Source organism: Nuphar pumila, chromosome 11 (assembly GCF_984573655.1).
Source record: "Nuphar pumila chromosome 11, dmNupPumi1.hap1.1, whole genome shotgun sequence".
Classification (NCBI taxonomy): Eukaryota; Viridiplantae; Streptophyta; class Magnoliopsida; order Nymphaeales; family Nymphaeaceae; genus Nuphar; species Nuphar pumila.
The window spans coordinates 30349390-30375340 of record NC_143259.1 but is presented as its reverse complement, the minus strand read 5'-3'; the positions used below and the strand labels follow the sequence as shown (position 1 = coordinate 30375340).

The following is a 25951-nucleotide window of genomic DNA, read 5'->3' as shown; positions in this document are numbered from 1 at the left end:
CTATGGATGAACACGAATGGCACGTGCACCAACTCTTAGGGAGTTGATGAACTCGGTGGAGTCCATATTTACGGCCCTAGTCGGAATATGGACGAGACCCAGATTCAGCATCTTTCTACTAGTCACACCGAGCCTACATTCTTAGGCTATCTTCCAAAAATTCACTGCATATCTTTGATTTTTACAAAATATTTTAGAATTAACTAAGTAAGTTACAAGCATATTTACGGCAATAGTCGGAATATGTGGTAATCTTACCTTAGTTTAATTCTAAAATTGCATACTTTCCTGAAAAGAAGCTTTCATAAAAAGACATTCATTCATTCAGGATAGTTCACATCATGAAATCATGTGCATTTCTATAAAAAAAATCATTTCAAGGAAGTCGATTTCTCAAGGTGCTCTGAAAAGGTTTTCAAAGATGTGATTTTCCCAAGCTAAGTTTTCCCTGATTTTCCCAGAAAATATTTCTTATCTTAGAATTCATTTCCAAATTTTCAAAGGAAACTTTCCATCATTTTCCAGAGTCAAAATCGATTTCCAATTTCTCAAGGCTAAGATTTTCTGAATTTCAAGTTCCTAAGATTTGATTTCTTTTCTCAAAAGAGTTTTCCTATGAATCTTCAATCATTTTCCAAAGAAAATTTTCATAGTTGGAGTTCCCCAGACAAACATTTTCTCTTCAAGTGTTTGCCTTTTCTCAAGAATTATTTCTACTTTCCTAGGATTTTCATCCATTCATGATTTTCCCAAATCTTTATAAATTTTCTTGAGATTTTAAGTCCTTTTATCAGAGTTTCCTGAGAGATTGATGTTCATCTTTTGCCTTAGAAATATTTTCCAACTCCAAAGCATTTTCTAAGCATACATCATGTTTTCCAACTTGCATTTTACAAAATTTCATAGCACATGCCTGAATTCTCTGTGCATTTAGGATAGAACACGATTTTGATGATTTAACTAAGTCAAGCACACATTTGATCATTGGTTCGATTACCCCTGTTAAAGGCTGCAGGAACGGTCGAACCTCATACCGACAGGTCGAGTCCCATTCCACGGAATATTTCCCGCTATTTTCAAAACGGAGGCGAGTATTTCAAAACTCTGGTCAAGTTTGACTCGCAGAAACATTTTCCCCTCTCTCCCGCAGGGAAGGGAAGAATTTTGCGACGACAACAGGTTTGGCTTCAAAGGAAAAAATATCCGATAGAGACCCTCGGTTTACCTCACGACTGTGGGGGCAATTATAAAAGGCATTGGGAACTAAGTTGAAGTTAAGCACTGCCTTCCATCCACCAACCGACAAACAATCAGAAAGGATCATACAGACACTAAAAGACATGTTATGTGCCTGTATACTGGATTGGAAAGGAGAATGGGATGCTCACGTGGTACTAGCAGAGTTTGCTTATAATAATAGCTACCATGCGAGTATCGGTATGGTGCCTTTTGAAGCATTATATGGGCGACCTTGCAGATCTCTGGTATATTGGGATGAAGTTGGCGAAAGAGCAGTTGAGTCACCAATGGTACTTCAACATTACACTAAACAAATGCAAAAGATACGAGATCGACTTAGAGCAGCACAAAGTCGACAAAAAAGTTATGCAGATCAGCAACGAGAGAACTTAGTTTTGAAGTGGAAGATGCAATGTTTGTCAAGGTATCACCGACCAAGAGCGTTTTCAGATTCGGAAAGAAGGGAAAGTTGAGTTCTATATACGTCGAACCTTTCCCGTTATTGGAGCGGATCGGCGAAACTGCTTATCGAGTTGAGCTACCATCTCAACTTGCTAAGATTCATAATGTATTTCACGTATCAATGTTGAGAAAATACATTCAAGATCTGTCACACGTGATTCAGTTTGATGACATCAGTGTACAAGAAGATCTGATCGTAGAAGAGAGACCGATCGGAGTCGTAGATCGCAGTGAGCCGGTGATGCGAAACAAGATCATCCCACTAGTCAAAGTGAGATGGAGACATCATGGCTTAGAAGAATGCACGTGGGAACCGAAAGCAGCAATGAAGGACAAGTACCCTCAATTGTTTGATTGATATGTATTACAAAATTTCGTGGACAAAATTTCTATTTAGATGGGAAGGGTGTAAAACCCGTGAAATTTACAAAATTTCAAATGAATAAAAGTGGAGCATTTATGTGAAATAGTGAGATTTTATGTGAAACAATACAATTTTTTATGATTTGAGGTTTATAGAACGAAACCAGTAACAAACCCTCAAAAGTGGTATTTGGATCCGGATCTTGGCAGGATCTGATAATCCGACCCAGTTCACGGGACCCAATGGTAAATTCTATGGTTTCGGGATAATAGTGTGAGATCTGAAACACATTTAAGGTAAGAGAGGGCAAGTTTAGAACAAACAGGAGAAAAAACCACGTGAAAATGGAAGAAATCCCTCAACAAGGAAAAACGTCCCAATATGACATAAAAAGAATTTTCTTGCAAAAGTAAACACCAAGTGATGGTGTGGTGTAGTGGTAGGATGCATGGTTGTGTGGAGCCACAACCCGAGTTCAAAACCTTGGGGCGCCCACGTAAAAGTGAAAAGCATTATATTTTTCATGAAATCCGGAATGAAATGGATAGGGTTAAATAGAATTTCATCCTTACACTTGGCAACGAAAAACAACATAGCACAAGTGGTGGGGTTCGTTGCCCCTTTGGTGGAAGACCCTGGTTCAAAACCCCCTGTGCATGATTTTTTCTTTTTGCACAAGAAAAGTGGGATTTTTACTTTGGTGGAAAAAAAATAATAAAGAAAGGGAAAATCGTGGGTGAGTTAAACCCCTACTTTCTAGACCCTCTCCCACAATAAATGTGTGGGAGTTGGCCTTTTGCTTCCTCTTTTCCAAGAAACATGGAAAATCCCCCCAAATGAGGTGGGAGTATCACTAAAGCAACCAATAAAGGTAGTTAGAGCTGAAGGTAAGGGGGGCAATTTAGGAAGTGCTTACACCCACCAAAAAACGTGGGATGGGGGTTTGAGAGTTGAGAATTTGAAACTCCCCTAAGAAGGGGGGGAATTAAATGAGAAAGTTATGATGGGGAGCCACACGAGACTACCCATCTCTCTCTCTCTCTCTCTCTCTCTCTCTCTCTCCATCTTCGTGAGTTTGGACCTCCCTTGCTGGACGTGTAAAACTTCTATTGTTGTGCAGGTGGACCTCCATTAGCGACGGGGTGTGTCGCTTCAACGAAGATAAGGAAGTGGGGTGGTTGTCGTCGTGAGACTCCAAAAAGGTAAGGAGTATTTGACTTTATATGTGCGTGTTTGATGTCTTGTGGCACAAACATGTTGCAGTGTCGTTGATCGATCTAAGAATGGACGTCACTATAGACCCAGGTAGAAGTCGTTATGAAGCACGATTGGTGTGAACCAAATCTTTTGGCTCACCTAGTTGGCAAACTACAAGAGTTTAGCCAACAACCTCAGCTTGATGTTTGCAGGGGTCGTGTGATGCAAGCACACGTTCTGGTGTGTCAAAAAAAATATATATACATTACCTACATGACGATGACTTAGTGAAACAATATTCTGAAATTTCATTTTTGGAGGTCCTGCACGTTTGTGTTACTTCCAGCCATTTGCTAAGACCTTTGGTCATACACGAACCTACATATTCAGAAGGTTAGAATGCTTATCTTATCATTATGCATCCTGTTAAATCTTCTATTTGAATGTAGATCTGAATCTATTTAGTAAAAAAAAAAAATTGTTGTACCATTATCGTTTCTGTATGTAGACCATGTTGGCTCATAGGAAGAAAGCATTAAAATGATGCATCTACGCTTGATGCATGGGCCATGTCAAATTGGTTTTGGGAACCACCATAACACAAACTTACCTATTTTTTTCTTTCTCTCTCTAATGGTTTCCTTCTGATTTCTTCAAGGGGGCACACTATTTGTGTTAGAGTCTTTATTGGTGAGAGAGAAACAATTTTTTTAAGCAGATTTGTTTACAATGATGTAAATCAAGGAGGGCTATGCCTGCAAAAGAGAGAACATGTCAGGACATGCAGGAAATGAATGATTGTAGTCTGCTCATGTGCTTAAGAATGGGTGGATCCATTTCTAAACAGGAGTTTGTTCCTCTTATAAACTTGGAGTGGACCTTAATACACATTATTGGAACCTATAATGGTTATTCAAAAAAAAAAAAACATTTAAACTTCTTATACCGTGCCATTGTTTAGTAAATCTATACCTATAGTTGCCTTGAGCACAAACCCACAGGTTCATGTAAGAGACATGATTACGAAAATTATTATTTAGGCGTATGGTGGATACAATTAGAAATTATTGTTTTTTTTATTTACACGTCTTTTATTTTGGGCACTAGCAATTATAGATTTTACATGCCTAATCTATGTTAATTGTTGCACTATTAGGTGTGAGATGTTTTGTGTAATATCCTGATTTATTACAGATTTTCGTAGGAGAATAATAGACTATAGATTTAACTGTAAATAAATATATAAACATGGGGGCTATTACCTTGGAAATTCAAGTAAGCTGGGGTCGACTAGACCCCAGCCAAGAACTTTGTTGCTATGGCAGTTATGCCAAGCGATTATGGTGGTTTGGGTGTTATGGGCCTGTTCAGCGTCATTTAACCTGAACCAGGAAGGAATTCTGACAGAACACCCAACTCTCGGTCAGTATTGTGGTTCCGCTGTCATGATTCAAAATACAACAAATCATCAGCCTACGTAAAGTTGGTCACTGTTCATCCTTGCGGGCAGCCAATAACTAGAGTACGAGTCACTGTGCTACACCTCGAGCCCAGCCGAACTGCCCCCACCTAAATAACCCATACTACTGTCCTTAACTGGTTGGCGATGTACACCAACTCACTCTAGACGCTGCCGTATTGGCGCGCGATCTGGATGGCTACCTCCAGCTCTTGAACTACCTATGGGAAATACAGGACTTGGACAGGTTCATGAGTAAAATAATATATAAATATATATATATATATATATATATATATATATATATATATATATATATATATATATATATATATATATATATATATATATATTCAAAGTTAACTTGCGGAGTTGCGAAGCTTTTGAAATTTTGCCTCATAGGCACATATGAAAGAACATGTGTGAGACAGATCATGCAGTCCACATCACTAGTGGGGCATGATACGTACACCCTAGTATATATATATATGACCGGTGCTTAGGAGACACCTCAAATGGTAAGATGCATACATTGTTTGTGAACTCAATGGCGGGTTCAGGATTTTGGTAATCCCCTGTGGTGCGATGTCTTGCACAGGAAAACAAACAAAGGCTAAAATGAATGCAAAATCATAAAATTGTGTGGTTCTGGGTATACCTCAGAGATGGTATATGTTACCGGATCCCTCGTGGTGCGATGGATCACACATGGTTATATAGAAAATGAGAAATAAAATATAAAACATAAAACCTTCGAGATTCTGGGTACTCCTGAAAGACGATGTATGTTACTGGATTCTCCGGGCTCTGGGTACACCTGAAAGATGGTGTATGTTACTGGACCCATGGTCTACCTTGGAGAGGGTAGGTGGTACAAGCTTCGTAAACATTCTTGTTTTCGTGAGAGCTGGGCGTCTCACCGAGTCCCCAGTCCACGAAGTTAGGGGACCAGGACTACCAGTGTGTCCTAAGTGGTAGATCCAAGTCTTTTGCAGAAGTGTCAAGGGTGCATTTTAATTTCTTGTTCTAGCCACTGGGGAGTTCTCTCTCGGTCACGGGCCGTCCCCTTTGGATATCCGTACGGCTAGTCTTACGGGTCATTAAATAATAGACCCCCATATGGTCTCAGTCCGCTACGAGGTCTATGCTTGTGCGTACCCACAGGGTAAGAGTAAGATAAACATTAAATAAATTAAGTTAAATGAAATACTCATTCTTGAAGAATCGTGAACTATTGATATGACTTTCGTAAAACTTGTAGAATCTACAACTTATGCTAATGTGAATAAATGTATCTTTAGTTCAGTTATCTTTTACACTGTATCATGAATTAGAAAGCATAATCTTTTTCTTAGAATGATATAAATTTTTATGCTAGATATATCTGCAGTTGTTGCACATATTTGTACACAGGACACTGAGCATCACATACAAATATAATGCTTCTTACACAGACAGGGGAGTCTGATCCTTCTGCTTTAAATTTTTTTCAGAAAGCAACTAAATCGGAGCATCGTGGGCGTCGCGTATGGAAGTAGTCAAGAGATCTCAGTTTTTCAGTGCTATCTGTTTGAACTCTAATTAGTAGATTTACATTTTTGTTATGGGATGTAATTAATGACATTAATGCTTTAATTAATGAATGTTATGCTTTTAGTACTTCTTTGTTTTACCCTGTAATGCGCCCAACTCTTGTTTTCACACTTTCGTTATTTCAAAAAAAAAAATTACTATAAAAAGTTTGGGCGTTACAGAGAGACTCTCAACACCACCAACCCGATGCATCAAACTTTCACTCATGAGTTTCTTACCCTCTACGTTGCAGTTTATTGCAAAGGTTTTTCCTATCTTCGTGGGTGAAGAGGAGCAACCTTCTATGCTCAAAACATATTTTCACCCCTCTTTGCAAGCCCTTGCTTTAGTGTTATGGTTTTACTTATTTGCATTAATGTCTTACATGAAATACCATAACAGGATTCATGAAAGATGATTTGGCCACTTCGGGTCAATGGATGAAAGTTTAGAATATTGCATTTAATCACCCACTCATACTTCCTTCTTGACAAACATGTGCACATGTACATAATCAGCATGATAAACTTTCATAACTTTGCATGCATAGCATCAATTGCAATTAAGCAATCATACATATCATATTTTGCAGATTCAGAATTCTGTTAACCTAATTTTGGAAAATCCATTGGAAATTACATATACCGGATTACACTCTTCCAATTTTACTATGAATGCACATATATCTCAGAAAAACAATTCAAGAAACAGAACTGAAAATTTTGTTATAGTAAAATCAGAAAATTTCTAAGACTAAACTCTGTTCAGAAAAAATATAAGATAGACTCTGTCATTTACAGAATTTTTTCCCAATTTAGGGAATTTCTCCAGACCTACAGATAAATCTTTTTATAAAACCCTTTTTACATGATCATCTTATATATGTTATCATTCATCGATTTTTTATTGATTTAATTTAATCAGTCTTGGTTGGGTCTTTATAACCATCAAAACTGTGGGTCAGAACAGTCCTACAAATAGGGTAGAAAACTTGTACTCTATTGCAAGGGATGTTTCAACCACAATACCGATCCAAACGAAGCAAAATAAGACTCTAAATTCAATCTTTGGATGCGTAGAATACTTTAGTATTTTTATTTAAATTTATTAGATTTGTTTTCACTAAGATATTAACTTTTGCATTAAATAGGTTGGGATAAAAAATGAGGACAAAAAAAATAAGATTTAAACTCATGCAAGATTCAACAAGAAAGAATAAGATTCAAGGTAGAAACTCATACTATCATGAATTTTGATGCTCTAAACATAATAATATCATTATATAATGCATACTCGAATAGATTCATGCTAATATTTGCAAAAATAAGAGAATACACTAGTCAAAAATCATAAATCCATCAAAAATATATCATACATGCTTACATCTTTGCAAGAATCATACAAAACCCTAACTAATCATGAAACATGAAATAATTATGCAATGTCAAGCTATTCAATCATGCTAAACCTAAAATAATCTTCTCTAGATGCTCAGATCACCTTTCTTTATCAAGAACATCTAAAACCCTACATTCGGCTATCGATTCTCAACCCAATCCTGATTTTGCAAAAAATCACAACTCTGTCTGACTGTTACAGAGGCTATAAAAAATTTTATGTATAGTGGACAGACCTAAAATTTTCTGTTTATAAGAAATTTTGACAGCTTTTCGATGTCGTAAATCATTCATAAAAACTCATCCATATGTGGGAGTTACAAACATTTTGGTGCAAACCTAAACTTTTTTGTTCTGACTGTTACAGATCCGTGCTCAGTCCATGAACAGAGCTCAAACGTTCATAATAGATGCAGAATTTTGTTATCTTTCCAAAACAATAAATTGCTTGTTAAAACTTTTTCGAATGAAGGAGAAATGACCGATTTACCGCTCGGATGTTAGGCCAGAAATACGATATTGAAAATTTTTCTCAGAAATCTGAATTATAAAGCATGTATTTTCTCATGAAAATGATCATAGAAATCAGTTAAATTTTTATATAACATCAATATTATCATAATATACTAACCCAAATCAAAATATTTAGAAAAAAATCAAGTAACATGCATATTTTATAGTTTTTATGATTTTTTTTTCTGAGGAAATTGGTTTGAGATAAAAAACTATTCTTAGAGGGGTTTTCTTCTGAAAACCCTTTTTAATCATATGATTATACAACCCTAACCCGAACCTCCTTGTGGGAGGCATGGGTTAGGGTCTGTACTTATGAAAAAATCGAAGGAATTCATACCCACGAATTCTGGATTTTGTGGAGTATAGAACTCCCTACCTTTTCGACAAAAATCGATCCTATGAGCGTAGATGGCTCTTCTCGCGCAAACCAGCCTTTTCACATGAACAATGGCCTCACCCATGACTTTCCTGCGCTCCCTTTATGCACGTGGAAGGTTCCCTTGTTGAGCCAAGGGTGAATGTCCCAACGTTTTGGTGTAGGGAAGAGGGAGAGAGAGAAGAGGGATTCTTGGGAAAAGAGAGTTTTTTAGAAAAAAATAAAAGAAGGCACTAGGGGAGCATGAACCTCCTCTATTTATAAACCTAGGGTTAGATCAAGGGCTGGAATTAATCCTATCCCTTGATCTTAGGTCTAGGTTAGTTTTCCATAGCCTCTTCTTATCTTGCTTGCCAAGTAAGCAAGTTGACTAGTCAAATTAGACTTTTAATTTTTTTGAAACTCTTTCCTTCTTGGTCCAGCCCACATACCCTAATGGAACTCTTTAGAGGTGACGCCCCCTTGTGGGGCCCTCTAGAATGAATGCCTCCCTTATGGGGTTTGTTTTAAAAAAAGGAAACTTTTATTTTTATTTTTTTTTTAACTAAATTTTTAAATTGATTTTAAAGTTTTATGTTTTCTTTTTTTATAATGTTTTTAAACTTTTATATTAGAGTGCCACATAGGATGAGATGGCCCACCTATGAACTCCTATCAAATTATTAAATTTAGTTAATGTATTTTAGTTTCATTCCATTAAATAAAATCTTTAATTATATCAAACTAAATGCAAATTCAATTCTTCTTAAATTCAAATATGGAATTACATGTAATGACAATAAATGAACTTGAATTTAGGCATTATCTCAATTACATGTCATATTAAAATTCAAAAACCTTTATATTTTAAATACTTATTTAAATATTCCCTTAGAGAAAATATGCAATTTCAAGAAAAATTCTCAAAAAATTGCAAGTATTACAACCTCTGCTCTACTGCTGGCCCTACTTGATGTAGAGCCTAGCTAGAGACTTCTCAAGGTCCAATTTATAAAAATCGTCCATCCCTAGGGGTCGGGTTTCTATTATTGGGTATCAAAGCATCCTCCTAAGGACTCGTGTAACCTTCTCAGTTTTCATGTAGTATTCTCGGGAACCATGTCTTCTCTTTGTTCACTTTTTATTATCGCAACATGAGACAACACCCTTCTTGCCTCTGTACATGTACAATTCGGTGCACGTAATTAATTTAGGAGTAATATCTTGATCAGTTGCATCAAATTTTTATCATGTGGAGTGTTAGGTCACCCCTATGCTGATTTAGCCCAGATCTGGAGGATTCAGTTATGTTACCTATACCCCAAAACATCTTTAGGTTTTCATAGAGTCAGATGACAGTCCCAACGGCTTTGTAGTCATGCAGTTGAATTTTTTCTAGATTGTACCAAGTTAGATACATACTTTTGGTTCAGAATAGATATTTTTGAGAGAGTCTGACCAACCCAGGTGATCGGTCATTGTGCTGGAGATGTCTTTGTCTTGTGTGTGGGAGCCCCGTGTCTACTCAACCATGTACACACTCAACACAACCAGTACCACTTTGGGACTATTTTGTATCTAGATCCTCACAGTAAGGGGCCACACCCTTCTTGATTTCGCAATCTAGAAACCCGTGACATGACGAGATCCCAAGAGTTAGCTGGGGAACTCTATACCACATTTGATGCCCAGACCATCAAGGTGAATGACCAAATCACCAACTTGAGTCAAAACACGAATGCTCTTAGAGAGACTGTGATAGCACTCAACGGGAAAGTGGACGATCATTATCAGTTGTTTATCACTATTGTGGTGGATATCCAGGATGACATGATCATCATGGAGAATCCAACTCGGGCGGCCAGTCTTTGAGATCCTCAAATGGACCCCATCAGGCTCGGCAACCGAGGTTGGAGTTTCCTAAGTTTGTTGGAGAGGATCCCATAAGTTGACTATTTTAGACTGAGCAATACTTATGGATTGCCAGGATGCCCAAATGAGGATCGGGTGGCCTTCTCCTAGATTTACCACGAGAAAGATGTCATCCACCGATATTAATAGTTGGTGTCCTATGTAGGAACACCTACTTGGGAGGGCTTTTCCCAAGCCCTAGTGATGCGATTTGGCCCCTCCGTCTATGCCAATTATCATGTCTTGTTGTCCAAGATTCACCAACAGGGCATCATTATTGACTATTAGATAGAGTTTGAGAGGTTGAGTAACCTCGTCATTGGATGATCCCAAGAGTTGCTTATTGGACCTTTATTGCGAGCCTCAGACGTGACCTACAAATCGAGGTTCAAGTTGTGAGACCTTTCTCTCTGATGCAAGCTTTCGAATTGGCACGAGTAGCCAAAGAGAAACTGTTATAGATAAACTTGTGTTGGACTTGACTAGTTGTGACATGCAGTCAGAGGAACACGTCCCAAGGGAGCACGACCTATAGCAAGATTGTGTCCTGCTTCGCACTTGAGACCACACCTCCCAAGTCTTTAAAAAAATCCACAAATTACACAACACAGTTGGTATGGGTACCAGATGCGGAACTCAAGCTCTAGGTTAAGTGGATCTCTCACAAACAGATGACAGAGTGCCGAAAAAAAAGGCCTCTGCTATGACTTCGATGAGGTATGGGAATCAGGCCACAAGTGCAAGGTCTTGAACATGTACTTGCGCAATAGCAAGGCTAAAGAAGAGATCGGTGATGCTGAATTGACAGATTTGGCAAAGAATGCTCCGGAGGAGGTTTCAGAGATATCGTACCACACATTAGCCAATGTGGAGGTGCCCTAGACGATGAGGGTACCGAGTGGAATAAGTCAGTTGGTGATTTTAGTGTTGATTTATACTGGTTTGATTCACAATTTTGTGTGTGCATAAATGGCTAAGAAGGATAAGTGCACAACCACCCTTTTGCAGCCTTTTGAGGTAGTGGTTGCGAATAGAAGCAAACTCAGATGCACTACCCTCTGCCCTGGAGTTCAGCTGTAGATCTAGGGAACTGCTCTAACTACAAACATGTTTGTACTGTTGGTTAAGGGTGCAGTTATTGTAACACCCCAAATTTTGTATCCCAAAAATCATAAAAAAAATTTATATATACTTTTATAAAATTGCAGTGAAAAACTAAATAGGACAAAAACTTGGCATGTTACTTTCCTGATTACATTCACATTCATACATGCCATAAATTGAAAATTTAAACATTCATAAATTAAATAAATGTCCATACATCTCAAAATTAATTAATAACGGTCCATTTAAAATTTAAATCAAATATTAGAGTCTCGAGCATTCTGAAATGCTCTCAGTCCAAAAACACTTGAAGGTTGAGAAAGGCTTGGCTCAGTTCCCATCGCAACCTCTCACCATTGCACGTGAGATCACTCGCTACCTGAAAACATTAACATCTATAGGATCAGACAAACATGTCTCAGTAGGGTAGAGTTATTCATAACATGTAAACTAGAACAGGTAAACAAGAATTACTTCAATTTTTCATGTATTCAACAAGTTTAAATACAATACAACTAAACATGAATTTCTAATGTAACATTCAAGCATACACTTACGCAATGACATTCAGTTAATCATCCCCATAAACATGAGCAAACTTAAAATGCATGCACTTACCTTTGAAGTAGCCGATTTTATGCATGAATTATTTCTTATATTTAATTAATTTTTTTTCTTATATGATGCATGTCAATGCCTATCTAATGCACAATCATTTAAGTTTTACTTCTTGGCCATGTAGGTATTAACACAGGCTTATACCTATATCAGGGCCATGGCGAAGGTAGTGTTTTCAAACATAGGTGGCTTTAGCCTAGCCGAACACCTTTCACCAGTCCTACGGGTGAGGGATGAGTGTATCGAGAGAGGACTCCCAACATCATCATCCTGATGCATCAGATTTCAACTCATGAGTTTCTTTCATCTACGCTGCAATCTATTACGAATGTTTTTCCTATCTTTGTGGTTGGGGAGAAGCAACCTTTCTTGCTCAAAACATTTTCCCAAGAAGCCGTAAGTATTGCTTGTCCTCTCCTTGCAAGCACCATTCTTTAGTGTTACATGTTTAACTTCTTTAAATTAAATATTTTACATGAAACATCATACATGAATCCACTAAAGAGATTCAGCCACTTCAGGGCCTATGGATGCACATTTTGAACAATGAGTTCGATAACATTGCTCATACTTCATTCTTTTCAAACTTATGCGCATATGCATAACCAAAGCAATGGATTTTCTTAATCCTTGAATGTATCCAATCATTCACATCATCATCATTATGGTGATCATAAAAAAAATAGCAGGTACAGTCCATTAACATTTAAAATTAACTCGCAAGATGGTCACTTTGGTCCCTTAATTAGCCAAAGGCCATAAAGGCATGCTTGTGCATTCGCTTATCATTCAGTTCATGCCCCATGGATGGGCACATAATTCTCTGCAAAAAAATTACTTTTTACAGTATATACACAGTCTGATATTATTTCGTAAAAGCACACATACAAATGCATAAATTTTGTAAGTATTCGATAGCCGGATTCTAAATCGGTTCCAAACTTGCGAAAACCCAACTCTATGCGACTGTTACAGAGGTTACAAAAAAATTTACATTCAATAGTCAGAGCTGAATTTTTCATAATTTATAGAGAATCTTGTTAGTTTTTCGATGCCACAAAACATTCATAAAATTTTATCCGAACGATGGAGTTATGAATGTTTTGGTGCAGACCTATACTTTTTTGTTCCGACTATCACAGAATAGTGTTCATTCCATGAACAAAGCTCAAAATTTTACAAAAGCTATAAAATTTTGTTAACTTTCTAAAGCAATAAATCACTCATAAAAACTTCTCAGGACGAGGGAGATACAAAAGATTTACCGGTCATGTGTCTGGCCGAAAATATGTATTAACGAGAAATAGGCATTTGAGTGGGCCAAAACAAGCCACCTGAATTCATATTTTTGAAATATTTTTACATGAACATATTGAAAAATTTTATAAAATCATAACTACACTACTTTTAGCTAATCTGCCATGGACAAATCTAGTTTTCACAACTGTTAGGCAGGAAAACATACTCGTCTCTCCGAAGCCTATTTCCTCATAAATAGTTTCAGTAAATTTTGTAATAAGGTATATAAAACACATAATTTTTTTATGACATAAATTCAAAAAATTATGCTAATAATCACAGTGTATTCATATGAATATTCACTACAATCTCTAACTAAAATTTGCATGAAAACAATTAGATATTACATGGATTTTTTTTTAAAATATAGAATTTATTTTTTAGAAAACCGATAGCGTGAAACATGTATTTTTCTATGACGAAAGCAATGAAAATCATGATAATTTTTACAGTACATTCACGTGAACATAATCTACTATTTCCAACCAAAATTTGCAGAAAAACAACTAAGTAGTACATGTATTTTCTAAAATTTACAACTTTTATTTCTAACAAAATCGATAGCATGCATATATGTTTTCTTTTGATTTTTAATACAAAAATTTTGCTACTTTTGGGGGTGAATTGATTTTTTCTTGGAAAATTGAAATCAACCCCTTGTTGTTAAGTCCAATATGATTTTTTCACATAAATTAGATTTTTACTCTTTTTAACAAAAGTTTGAATCGGGTCCTCAAACCCCATTTTAGAGAAATCAATTTTTAGAGGGGTTTTCTTTTGAAAACCCTTTTCTATATTATATTTTGAAAACCCTAAGCCAAACCCATGTGTGGGAGGCATGGTTTAAGGTCTGTCCTTATGAAAAATTTGAAGAACACATGCCTATGAGTTTCGATTTACGTATGAAAAATCTAACCCCCTACCTTTTTAACCGAAATCGGTAGACGCAATAACAGAATGACCGGTTCGTTGACTAGAACTACACAACTCCTTCGAGGTGTGGCTGCAATACCTTGATAGAATTTCAGAACTCTTCAACACCAATGGAGGAAGAAGGAGATGAAAAGAGTGAGAAAAGAAAGGAGAGAGAAGAGAAAGAGAGTTGAGAAAAAAAGAAAAGGGAGGGGCGTGAGGTCCTCTCTTGTATGTATATTCTTTTCATTTTTTCCCCTCAACCTAAGCCAACCTTCTTAAAAACCTCCATTCAATCTCAGCCCATAGTTTCCTAAAACACTAAGACATATTTCACAAAAATTATTTCTCTTGCCTATATCATACTCTATTAGATATGTTTATATTTATTTGTGTCTAAGTTTCAAAAACCTATATGATGTAAGTTACATAATATAAATATATAGTATATACATATATCTACATATAGTAGCTTACCTCTCAAAGGAGGTCCAGCCAATGCCCAGGAGGGCCCACCAAGAAGGAGACGTCCCTCTTGACCAAAACCTTCCTTAAAAAAAATGGTGTTAAAATCCCATATTTCAACCCCTCTTTTTTTCTTTTAAAATTATATAGAAAGTTGAGTTTTTAGTTTACTCATTTTCTTTCTTTCTTTCTTTATATATATATATATATATATATATATATATATATATATATATATATATATATATATATATATATATATATATATATATATATATATATATATATATATATATATATATATATATATATATATTTTTGAAATAGAGTTCCAGCCCAAAATAGGAGGGCCCACTAGGGTGGGACGTTCCCTCCTAGTGAGTCTTCTATTCCCAAATTTAGGAAAGTTTTGACTTATGTCTTTAGGAATTGATTTCTAGTAAGTTTTAAATACCTTATGATTTTCAAGTTTTATATTTTATTTAAATAAATAGGGAGGTTCCACATAGGATGGGATGGCCCACCTATGGACTCCTACCCTCTTATTTAATTTAATTGAATTATTTATTTTCATTCCAATTAATTATTTCTTAATTAATTTAATTTAGTATTTTGGATTTCGATTCTTTCAAAACTAGAATTTATGTTTTATATGGAATAACTCTAAATACAACTCTAATTATTTTCAAATGTATGAGAACTACTTCTAAACCAAATTCTTCTAGCTTAATTGTATTATTTTTTAAAATTCCAAATTCTCATAAATGTATTTCGAAGACGATTTCTACTATGGTCGACGGGACGACTTAGTTATTTTTATTTTTTTATAAATTGGATTTCAAACTCATGAAACTATTTTTATCTGAAATTATATTCGACTTTATTTTGATGAAATTTATCAATTATTTTATTAAATTCTATCTTTTTCATAAATTTGATTCTGGATGCAAATTTCATTAAAATCAACTTGAATCCACTTTAATTTTTTATAAGTATTTCTTATAGTTTATCTTAGGCTAATTTGCATTTTCATACTTATTTCTTGTAAAATTCATTATTAATATTATTTTATTCATTAAAAATAGACTAAAAATCACAGGTATTACATCCGAATTCAATTTAAATTTCAAACTCAATTTCGATGAATATTCAAATTATTATATAATTAGAACTTGAATTGACATTCAGTTAAATCTTAATTTAGATTCAAATCAAATTCAAATCTAATTCAAATCTAATTATAATATTCGAGACATATTTATTAAATTCAAATTCAAATCCACATCCGATCCGAATTCAAATTCCCAAATTGAAATCCAAATTTGATAAACTCCAGAAATTGAACGAGAAATTCAATGAGACTCCAAATTCAAATGCACATTCAATTCAAATCTAGGCTAATATTGAAATTCAAATTAAATTTTATTTAAGTTCAACTTAAATCCAATTAAAAATTAAAACCCCCATTTAGAATAAATTCTCAACTTAAAATTTATTCTGAATCCTGATTAATGCTTGAATTATAATTTAATTCTTATCATAATTTCAACTAATGTTTTAGCCTTAAATTCATTGTTATTTCTCATGAAATATCAAAAATTCATGGGTTTTACAGTTGTAGTCTTTGGGGATGCAGTGGCTCCAGTCCTTGGGTTCTATTCGATGGAACTTCAAGAACATGATAATAGAGTTTGATTATGAAGGCCACCAAGTTTTGATTTGAGCTCCTTCTAGGACATGTTCCTCGCTAGCTGAGTCTAAACAACTCACCAGGGTTGTTCGGGAGGGTGTCTCTCATATGTTCTTGATGGTGGTCGCAGATGGGGTACCCATGATCTCTACAGAAACCCTGACCGTCTTGGAGGCCTTGCTATAGGAGCTGAGCAACGTGTTCGATGAAACCAAGGGCCTACCTCTCAGTCACATGACCATGTGATTCCGATAAAGATTCGGCCAAGCGGCCAATGTTCGGCCCTATAGATATGCACATGCGTAGAATAATGAGATTAAGCAACTAGTGAAGGAGATGCTCTTGGCACATGGGAAAACTATGCGACTAGTGTTTGACCCCGGAGTGACAAGAATCAGTTGCTGCAATAGTTTTTTAAGAACTCTTGCCTTGAGGGCATAACTTGTTTGAGTGGGGTGAATTGTTACGAACTCTTTTTTGGATTTGACCTTGAGAAGCCATTCTGGATCAAGATCCGCCCAAGAGATCCAGTTTGACAGGGATTTGAGGACCCCCTTTCCTATTTGGATTTTTATTTTTGGTCTTTTGCTTCTTTTAGGACTCTTAGGTAGACTCTATAAATAGGTGTTATTATTCTTGATTAATTATAAATGAAATTAGTAGATTGATTTTTTTTTGTTCTCTATGTTCATGTGTTATAGCCCTAGAGGGAACACCTTTTCTTCCTCTCCTCTTTTATATTTTCCTCAGGATCAGCCCACATATTGGGATCGATATTCTCCCTTTGCTCTGCTGCTGACCCTATCTAACGCAGAGCCTAGTCAGATCGAGAATAAATTTTTCTTTCCTGTCTTTTCCCTGTGTCAGAGCTTTCTTGAGACCGGATTTGTAAAAATCATCTCTTCCTAGGGGTTGGGTTTATATCACAAAGCCTTTCTCAAACCAAATTCTGAAAACAATATTATGTTATGATTTTCAAAAAATCACCTAACTTAAAAATAACATATCTCCAAATTTGTACCTAGTCTCGACCTAAAAAATTAACCCCAGATACCCCTCCATGTCTTTAACCTATCCTCCAAAAATTGGATCCTAATTCTTCTTTGTTAAGGTGAATTAAATCTGATAATGAAACTTGTGTTGCCCAAAACTAGTCCAGAAATAGACATGTTCCCTACTCTTGTACTGAATTAACTGAATTTTAATTCCCACTCAAATTTTAACAGGACCCTATCTCGCTTGTCCCTAGACTAACCCTATTTTATGTGAATTTTATAATTTTTATTCTGAAAGAAACAATTCACTCGCACAGGGTCTAAAAGAAACCAAAGAGAATCCAAAATCGATGTTGTTGAAACTTGAATGACCACCTAGGAGAGTAGCATAGCAACCCTAACCCAAATGGTCCAGCAACTCAATATCACTGTCCAAGACATATAATGTCATGACCGAAAAATGTCATTTTAAAAGGAGATATGACGACACAGGTTTAACAACAATTCAAAAGTAGTAACGATAAATGAATTTGTCATTAAAACTCTAAAACTGGTTTTGGCCATAAATTTTGATTTCGATGTCTGTTTTACTAGATTTTTTATGCATTGGAAATCTAAGAACCTCCTCTTCAACTTTTCTTTTGGTAAAAAACTTGAAAAAGTAGTTTTGAAGGTCCAAAACTAGATTAAAGTAAAATTGGTGGTGAAAATAGAGATTTTTTATATAACAAATATCTTGGTCCAAAATTTGGTGTTCATAATTAGTTGCTAGATTCTCTTAAAAGATCAAATTTAGAAGGGTTGACCTCCCTATTCCAAGAATTTAACCTTGGGGCCGACACTACTATGGTCATGGTAAATGGAGGAGGTGGCTATGATGAGGGCTTTATTAATGACGATTTTGATTATGATCCCTTACGTATGAGCATGGTTCCTTATGCCCGATTCATTTGGACATTTTTGCACAAAAAATAAGGCAGAGAGACTAGGAGGAAATTTTTTATCTCCAAAGGTTTACGAAAGTAGCCTATGATGAGTGCCTCAATTCGGTTTGGAACAATTTTAAAAATGATCCTCTCTTGATAGGATTGTAGCACTACTATCAGAGATGGCTACAATCACTCACTTTGGTAGAGTGGTAGGGCCTCATTGAACCTCCTTATATCCTAGATTCATATCCACAAGCAACAGTTCAAATCTATGTAGATTGACAAAAGAATTTTCAGTGGATGGCTGATCCTGACCAGAGACATAATTAAAGCAAAATATTGTCTTTGGGAAGCCAAATTAAAGAAGGGATGCCTTTTTCAAGTTGTAGACTGATCTTGGCCCCAACACAAGCTCACATCCTTGGTCCATCCAAAATCCAGAACCTGAGCAATCAGTATCCCTACTTGGAGAAGATACTATCGTGGCCCTAATCACACCACTTGGGAATGAGTGCTTCAGTTAAAAAGAGTTTTTCAATTATCTGTCAGATCTAGACTCTATTGGATCCTACAATGATCTAGAGATTCGGCCACACTCAACGCAAAAAGAAATCCTATTTGTCAATAATGTAGGATACCAAAATTGTATTAGGGACTATAATCTCGAAGAGCAGGTCGGATAGGAAATCCATAAGTGGAAGAAAATAGTATGAGAAGAATACCAACAGAATCCCATAGAAGAAACATGGCAACAATACTTTCTAAAGAAGCCTAGAACATTTAATCCTAGAGGAATTTCAAATGTGGGGAGAGTCTCCAGGAAAGAGAGTCGGAAGAAGATTTGCGATATGAGTAGTACTTGACCAATTAGTTGTCACCCGTTGGCCCCTAGAAGGGAGAAGGCAATGGAGAGTTTAAGGAAATGCATAAGTATGATCGACCCGCCAAATCGCTTGAACCCGATCCCTTGCCACTATTGCCTCCAGATGTACAAGTCTCCGAGAATTAAGCCAAATATTGGGACTGGATGGGTGTCCTAAGTAGAGAAAGAAAAGTAGAAAGGGCATTTGAATAATGGTTGAAGTGTGTATGGGATGACTTTCAGGATGATCCTGTACAAAATCACTTCGAGCATTATTTCCAAAGAAGTCACCATCAAGTCACTTTAGAAGAGTTACAACCATCGACTTTTGCTTGGGGTTCAAATTCAGAATCCTTGAACTTGGTTGTTTGGACCTTCAGCATGCCAGTAGAGTCAGAAGGGGGAAATCTTGGGTTGGGGGCCTTCAATGCCAAAAAAAAGAGTTGACTATTGAGCCATATGAAGCAAGAAACTCTCAAGTACGGTTCTAAGGAAGGAATTGACATAAAAAAAAAGAATTTTGATGTGGTAACCCCCGCAATATGATACTGATTGTTTCACAGAAATAGAGATAGTAAGGTTTAGCTTAGATCTTTTAAGAGGACATGGGTTCCCCAAACTTGTACCATCCAAATTGCCTTTGACCATGGATCCACCCTTTGGGTCAAACAATTCCTTAACCAGTCTTGTAACGTAGTCGAATCCACCTTGTTGGATTCAAACTGTGAAACCTAAGGCTTAGATATCTTGTTTTGGGTTTAGCGTTTGTTGCAGGTACTCCTTCTGCAGTTAGAGAACTACTATTCGATAAGAGGGTTAACCATGGATTTGATCGAGAGGAGCAATTAGAAAGCAATACCCAAACCCCAAGTATGTGAATATGACCTAGACTTTATACATTGTCATAGAAAAACCAAAAAAAAAATAGAAAATAGAAAAAACCAAAAATATTTTTAGTTTTCTTTTTTGTGAAGCTACAGTTCTTGTCAAACACCATTTTATCTTGCACAAGAATGCTAAGCTTGTCAAGCAAAAATTCAAAAAGATTAGTCAAAGCTAGCTTAGAAAACATGCTCAAAGTTAAATTCATCAGACCCATAGACTGTTTCTAATGGTTAGACAACATTGTAGTTGTCCCAAAGTCTAATGGTAAAATAAGAGTTGGAATAGACTTTAGGAACCTAAACAAAGCTACACCCACAGATGACTTTTCTCTACCTAACATTGACCTCATAGTGGATCACACCGCAAGACAAGAGTTCTCGTTTATGGATGGGATTTCATGATACAACCAAATTAAGCTAGTTGTCTTTGACCAACCCAAAATGTTGTTCACTACGCCTTAGGGAATGTTTTGTTATACGATTATGCCTTTTGGCCTAAAAATGCTAGGATAACCTAACGAAGAGCTATGGCTATTATCTTTCATAATCAAATCCATGATTGTATAGAAGCCTATATAGATGATATTTTGGTCAAGTCTACTACTAGAGAGAGTCACCTAGCATCTTTGAGAAGGGTTTTTGAACACCTAAGAAAATACAAACTTTAGATGAATCCCTAAAAATGTGTCTTTGGTGTCCATTTGGGTAAACTTTTTGGCTTTATTATTAGCAAGAGGGGCATTGAAATAAATCATACCAAATTCAAGGCCATCACTAAAATGCCTCTATCGACTACTCTCAAGCAACTTTGGAGCCAAGGTTTATCTCTAACCTAGCCACTAGGTGTGAACCCTTTAATAGGCTTTTGAGAAAAGAAGTTGAATTTATATGGGATGAAGAGTATCAAGCTTTCTTCGATAGACTTAAAGAGTATCTCCTGAACCCACCTATTCTAAAGTCTCTTGTCAAAGGTAAACCTTTACTCCTATATCTATTCAGCAATAATGTAGCACTAGGATACCTAGTTGCTCAATATGAAGATGATGAGAAGACTGAATATGCCATCTATTATTAAGCATGATTTTTATAGAGTGTGAAAAGAAATATAACAAATTGGAGAAAACATGTTTACCTTGGTTTGAGGGATTTAGAAGTTAAAGACATTATATGATATCACGTGAGGTTAGGGTCTTATCTTGGCTTGATTGGATCAAGTATTTCTTTGACAAACCACCTTAACCAGGAGGATTGCAAGATGACAAGTATTACTTATGGAGTTTGATATCAAAAATCGATTAAAGAGCAAGCCATAGCAAACCACCTAGCCTACCTACCAATAGAGGAGAAGACATGGGTTAATGATGATTTTCTTGATGAAAACATCTTGGTAATAGAAGAAGGAAGTCCAAGGGATATTTGAGAATTGTATTTTAATGGATCTCAAAATATCAATTGATCGAGGATCATAGGGGGACAAGATTCCAAAGCTTATGCCAAGTTTCAACTTGTGCAAGGGGGTGACACTCATAGGAATCGAACCTTAACCACCCGCCTAACAACTAAGGCCTAACCTCACTATGTCAATCTCCTTGAGACTAAAGCTATCTATAAGTTGACCCAAACTCTATAAGATTTTCTAAGCTTGTGCACCTATCCTTCCTTAAACCTAGTCTAGATCTCGACACTCAGTTCATACCTTGAATCTATAAGTTTTTTTTAGAAAATGACTATACTGTATGACAAAAATGCCTTACAATTTTTGAAATCCTCACGATGTTCAAATTTGCAAATTTCTTTAAGTAAAAGGACTGTTTTACCTTTTGCACAAGCAAATTTTCTCATAATATGCAAACTTCCTCCCAAATATCCAAATATGTGAATTTTCTCTCAAATATGTGCTTTTTTTTTTAAATATGCAAAATTTCTCCAACATTTGCAATGTTCCCCTGCCTTTTCCCCTTATACGATTTTATTAAAAAGAAGCTTGCATATTTTTGGAACATTCGCAACTATGAGTTGCAAAGGTCCCCAAAATGTGCATTTTTTTTAACTAGATATTCACATTTGTGAATGTCTTGCCCTTCGCATGTGAATGTCCACACACATTTGCGAACATCCTCTTGCATGTACCCTTTATGTGATTTTAGGAAAAAGAGTGCATAAAACTCTAATTCTAGGACCCTCACCCTAGGGTTTATGCCCAACCAGCTTGTGCAAGGGGGTGACACTTGTAGGAGTAAAACCTTACTACCCGTCTAACAGCCAAGGCCCAAGTCTAATATAAGTTGGTATTCTACCAAATTGCCATTGACATCACCTCCAATCGCAGTACAAGAGCCCAAAAGCCCGAGATAAGCAATGATTCTTTTTTACTTCTTTACTTCACAGTTAGATCAAAAGTGGGTTTCTTTTCTCTTTCATACTTGTACTCCTTTTATCTTTTTCAAGCACCTACAGTGATTTCATCATCATAGTGAAACCAAGAACCAAGGATCAAGATTGATAAGCATTAAGCATGACTTGCATGCAAAAGTCCTGAAATCCAAAACTTTGAAGTTTTGTCAAGGCTATTCCATTTCAAGGAAAAATGAGCCATCATAGCTCATAAAGCTGTGAGACCTTCCTTCACTCGTCAAGGCGAGCATTTTCAAAGTATTTTTGAACAATATAAAACCAATTTTGCACTAACTATTAAGATCAATTGCATGGGTAAGAATTTCCTCAAAAACATGAGTTGGTCCATCCACTAAGATCCTAATCCTTAACAATTCAATTTCCATATGCTAAATCTAAAACTTAGTGTCCTAATGACTCCCTCCCAAATAAAGTTGTTAGATGTCTTGATAAAAAATATGTTTGAAGAGATGGTATTTGCATCACAAGCAAAAATTCAACTAAAAAAAAATGCAGTCAAGAAACAGAGGTTAGATCACAGAGAGGAACAGAATCCGCAGGAAAAAGCTCCAGAGAACAAGGGCCGATGTTGACAGGTCTAATTGTTCACCTGATGTCAGCCGATTATGGTTGCTAATTGACCAACCAATCTGTGAAACGAAAGAAAGAAAAAAGAAAAGAGGAAGAAAGAGAAGAGAAGAAAGAAACAAAAAAAAAAGAAAAAAAGAAGCAAAGAGAAATTAAAAAAAAAGAAAAAAAAAAAGAAAACGAAAAAATATAAGGAAAAAGAAAACAGAAATGCAACATCAAAATCCTGATTTGCTTTCCCCTAAACTTTCACTACCTTCTCATGAAATACATAGAATTAAAGTTACAATTTTGAGGATCTGGGCCAGCAATCCAAACCAAAATGGTAGGAAAGAAAACCATTTGAGGAATTTGAAAGGTATAAAGACACTCCGATGAGCAATTTGAATATTTCAGTAATGTTTGCATCAATCATTGGGTTCATTTTTTCTGTTTTCTTCAACAAATATTAGTAATACACGAAAAGAATGCAAACTTACAAGAATAATAATGACAATTACACTATGCAAACATAGAGTCAGCAAACTTGAGAGATTAAGAAGGTATCTTCTGATAGAAGCTTCTATTCTGGATTGGTCCCTTATAAATAAACTCTCCCCATGTCAAACCTTTAAACATTGCCCTCGGCACCAAAAGCCTTTTTGCAATTACAACAGAGCAGGTCCTTGCAAAATCTATTTATATTTCACACCTCATCATAGGCAGCAGCAAACAGTCCCTGACAGTTGGGGTAGTATGATATTTCAAATCCCAGAAAACCCAAGCAGTTTAGCATCCCAAGTCCAACTTCTACAAAGCTATCGAAAGCATTTGGCATACATGCTCAAGCTGGAAGTTTATCCCTCAAATACTTCAAAACAGCTTTAGTTCCTCGATCCAAAATAGGTCGTCTAATACTGACATTGAAATCATTAAGTAATTAATTAATTAAAACAAAAACAGAAAAAATCAGTATTAAATGATATAAAAATGAACATGTAGGTATACCTCCTTAATGGGTTACCATCAAGTCTTAACGCTTGTAAACTAGACTCAAGCAGGCCCTGCAACATGGCATTCATGTGTTATACCACTTGCAGGCAATCACCCACAGGACATTCAATACAAATTTGTGCAAGCACTACACGAAACATGTCTGATAAAACAGAATATTGAATAAATAACCATTAAGCAATCAAACAGACTCTGCAGCACTGTATTCCCATGTCAGACAGATTGCTGGCAGGCATACCATAGTTATGAGACATCCAATACAGCTTTGTGTAAATAAACCAGATGTAAACATGTTTGCTGAAAGAAGATAATCAAATAATGTCATAAATTATAAACTTGGCATTATTCAAGTAAACGTACATCAAGACAATGAGAAAGGAACTCACATTTCATGAGGACATACAAAGTGAAAGTTACCTGATGCTTTCTGCAGGAACAAAAGACAAAACAAAAGGAAAATACAGTGTTGCATCTGGTCTTCCAAAGACAAATACCGGCCAATCTCAACAACCTGTAATATACAGATTTTATTTAATATGAAAACACATCTTTGATATTGTTATATGGCAAAAGTTTGATCAAATTTCTGTTGCCCAAATCCATCTGGTAAACTTGTAAATTCCAGATGCCACCATCACTCTTTAGTCTTTATGACAACATTATCATTCAAAGTGAGTTTAGAACATAGAACCCATATTGACCCAATTAGGACCAACACAACTAGAAGATCCATAAACTCCATCATTAGGGGGGTTTTCGACCCGCCTAGTGCCAGTCCCAAGCCTGGATAAAGGAGGAGGATTGGTGTCAATGGCAAACGGCCGTGAAACTCTTGCCACATCCTATGAAAATGAGTTCTAAGAGAATTCTGTTTTATGCTATGGCGTTCCCCCTAGGCAACGTGTTATGGCAAAACCCAGTAGTAGTGAGAAGTGAGCAAGGGTGCAGGGCATTCACCGCAAGCAACATGTTGCGACGGAGCCCAGTCATATTGTGATACCTACAAATTTTCATGATTATTAAATAAATAAAAATAGAATTTGGTCTCAAATGTGGTTCAAAATTTTATAGGTAATTAAATTGTACTTAAATTCTATTTTGGGTTTCGAATACCCATTTGAAACTAAATTGGGTCTAATATGGTAATTGGACCCAGTGGGACCCAAGTGGGGGGACGTCCCATTTAGATTTGGATTTTTATCCATTTGAAATGAATAACCAATGTGGGGAGGGAGTTTAAGTGAAAGCAATGGAATGTGGGGGCCTAAGTCACATGGGTGCGGGTGCGGGGATTCGGCACTTTCAAAAAACCCGGGTGCGGGGGTGCGGCAGGCGTAAAAATGTAATATATATAAGGGGGTCGGGGGGTTCCCCCGACGCGGGTTTTTTCAAATTTCATTTTATATACAGCTGCACGCACCCATCTCGTCAGGAGAACAGTGAATACTAATAGCCAGCAAGGCTACCACCATCATTATCATTTATTATGGAGAGAGAAAATCCTTTACAAAAAAAAGGATCAGCAAGTCATTTATTATGGAGAGAGAAAATCCTTTACGAAAAAGAAGGATTAGGAGCAGCAGCTGCTGTCAGCTGCCTGCAGCAGCTGCTGTCTATCATTTATTATGGAGAGAGAAAATCCTTTACGAAAAAGAAAGATTAGGAGCAGCTGCTGTCAGCAGAATTTTTAAAAAAAAAAAAAATCGCAGCCCATTTCATAGGGCAAATTTTTTTTTTTAAAAAATC

At 36.1% G+C, this 25951-nt stretch overlaps 1 protein-coding gene across 3 annotated transcripts in view; it reads right to left on the bottom strand.

The window, feature by feature from the left end:
- Nucleotides 1–23562: 23562 nt before the first annotated feature.
- The window catches only part of LOC149822212 (Leucine-rich repeat (LRR) family protein), a 146591-nt gene continuing 144202 nt past the window's right edge, over nt 23563–25951 (bottom strand). The window contains exons 21-24 of one of the 3 annotated variants that reach the window (XM_089980725.1): nt 24623–24716; nt 24444–24502; nt 24200–24255; nt 23563–24108 (exon numbers count right to left, since the gene is read on the bottom strand). In XM_089980725.1, coding sequence (XP_089836851.1) covers nt 24036–24108; nt 24200–24255; nt 24444–24502; nt 24623–24716 — 282 coding nt within the window. In that variant the 3' untranslated portion in view covers nt 23563–24035. The remainder of the gene's footprint in view (nt 24109–24199; nt 24256–24443; nt 24503–24622; nt 24717–25951) is intronic. The other 2 variants (XM_089980727.1, XM_089980726.1) reach the window with 2 other exon arrangements.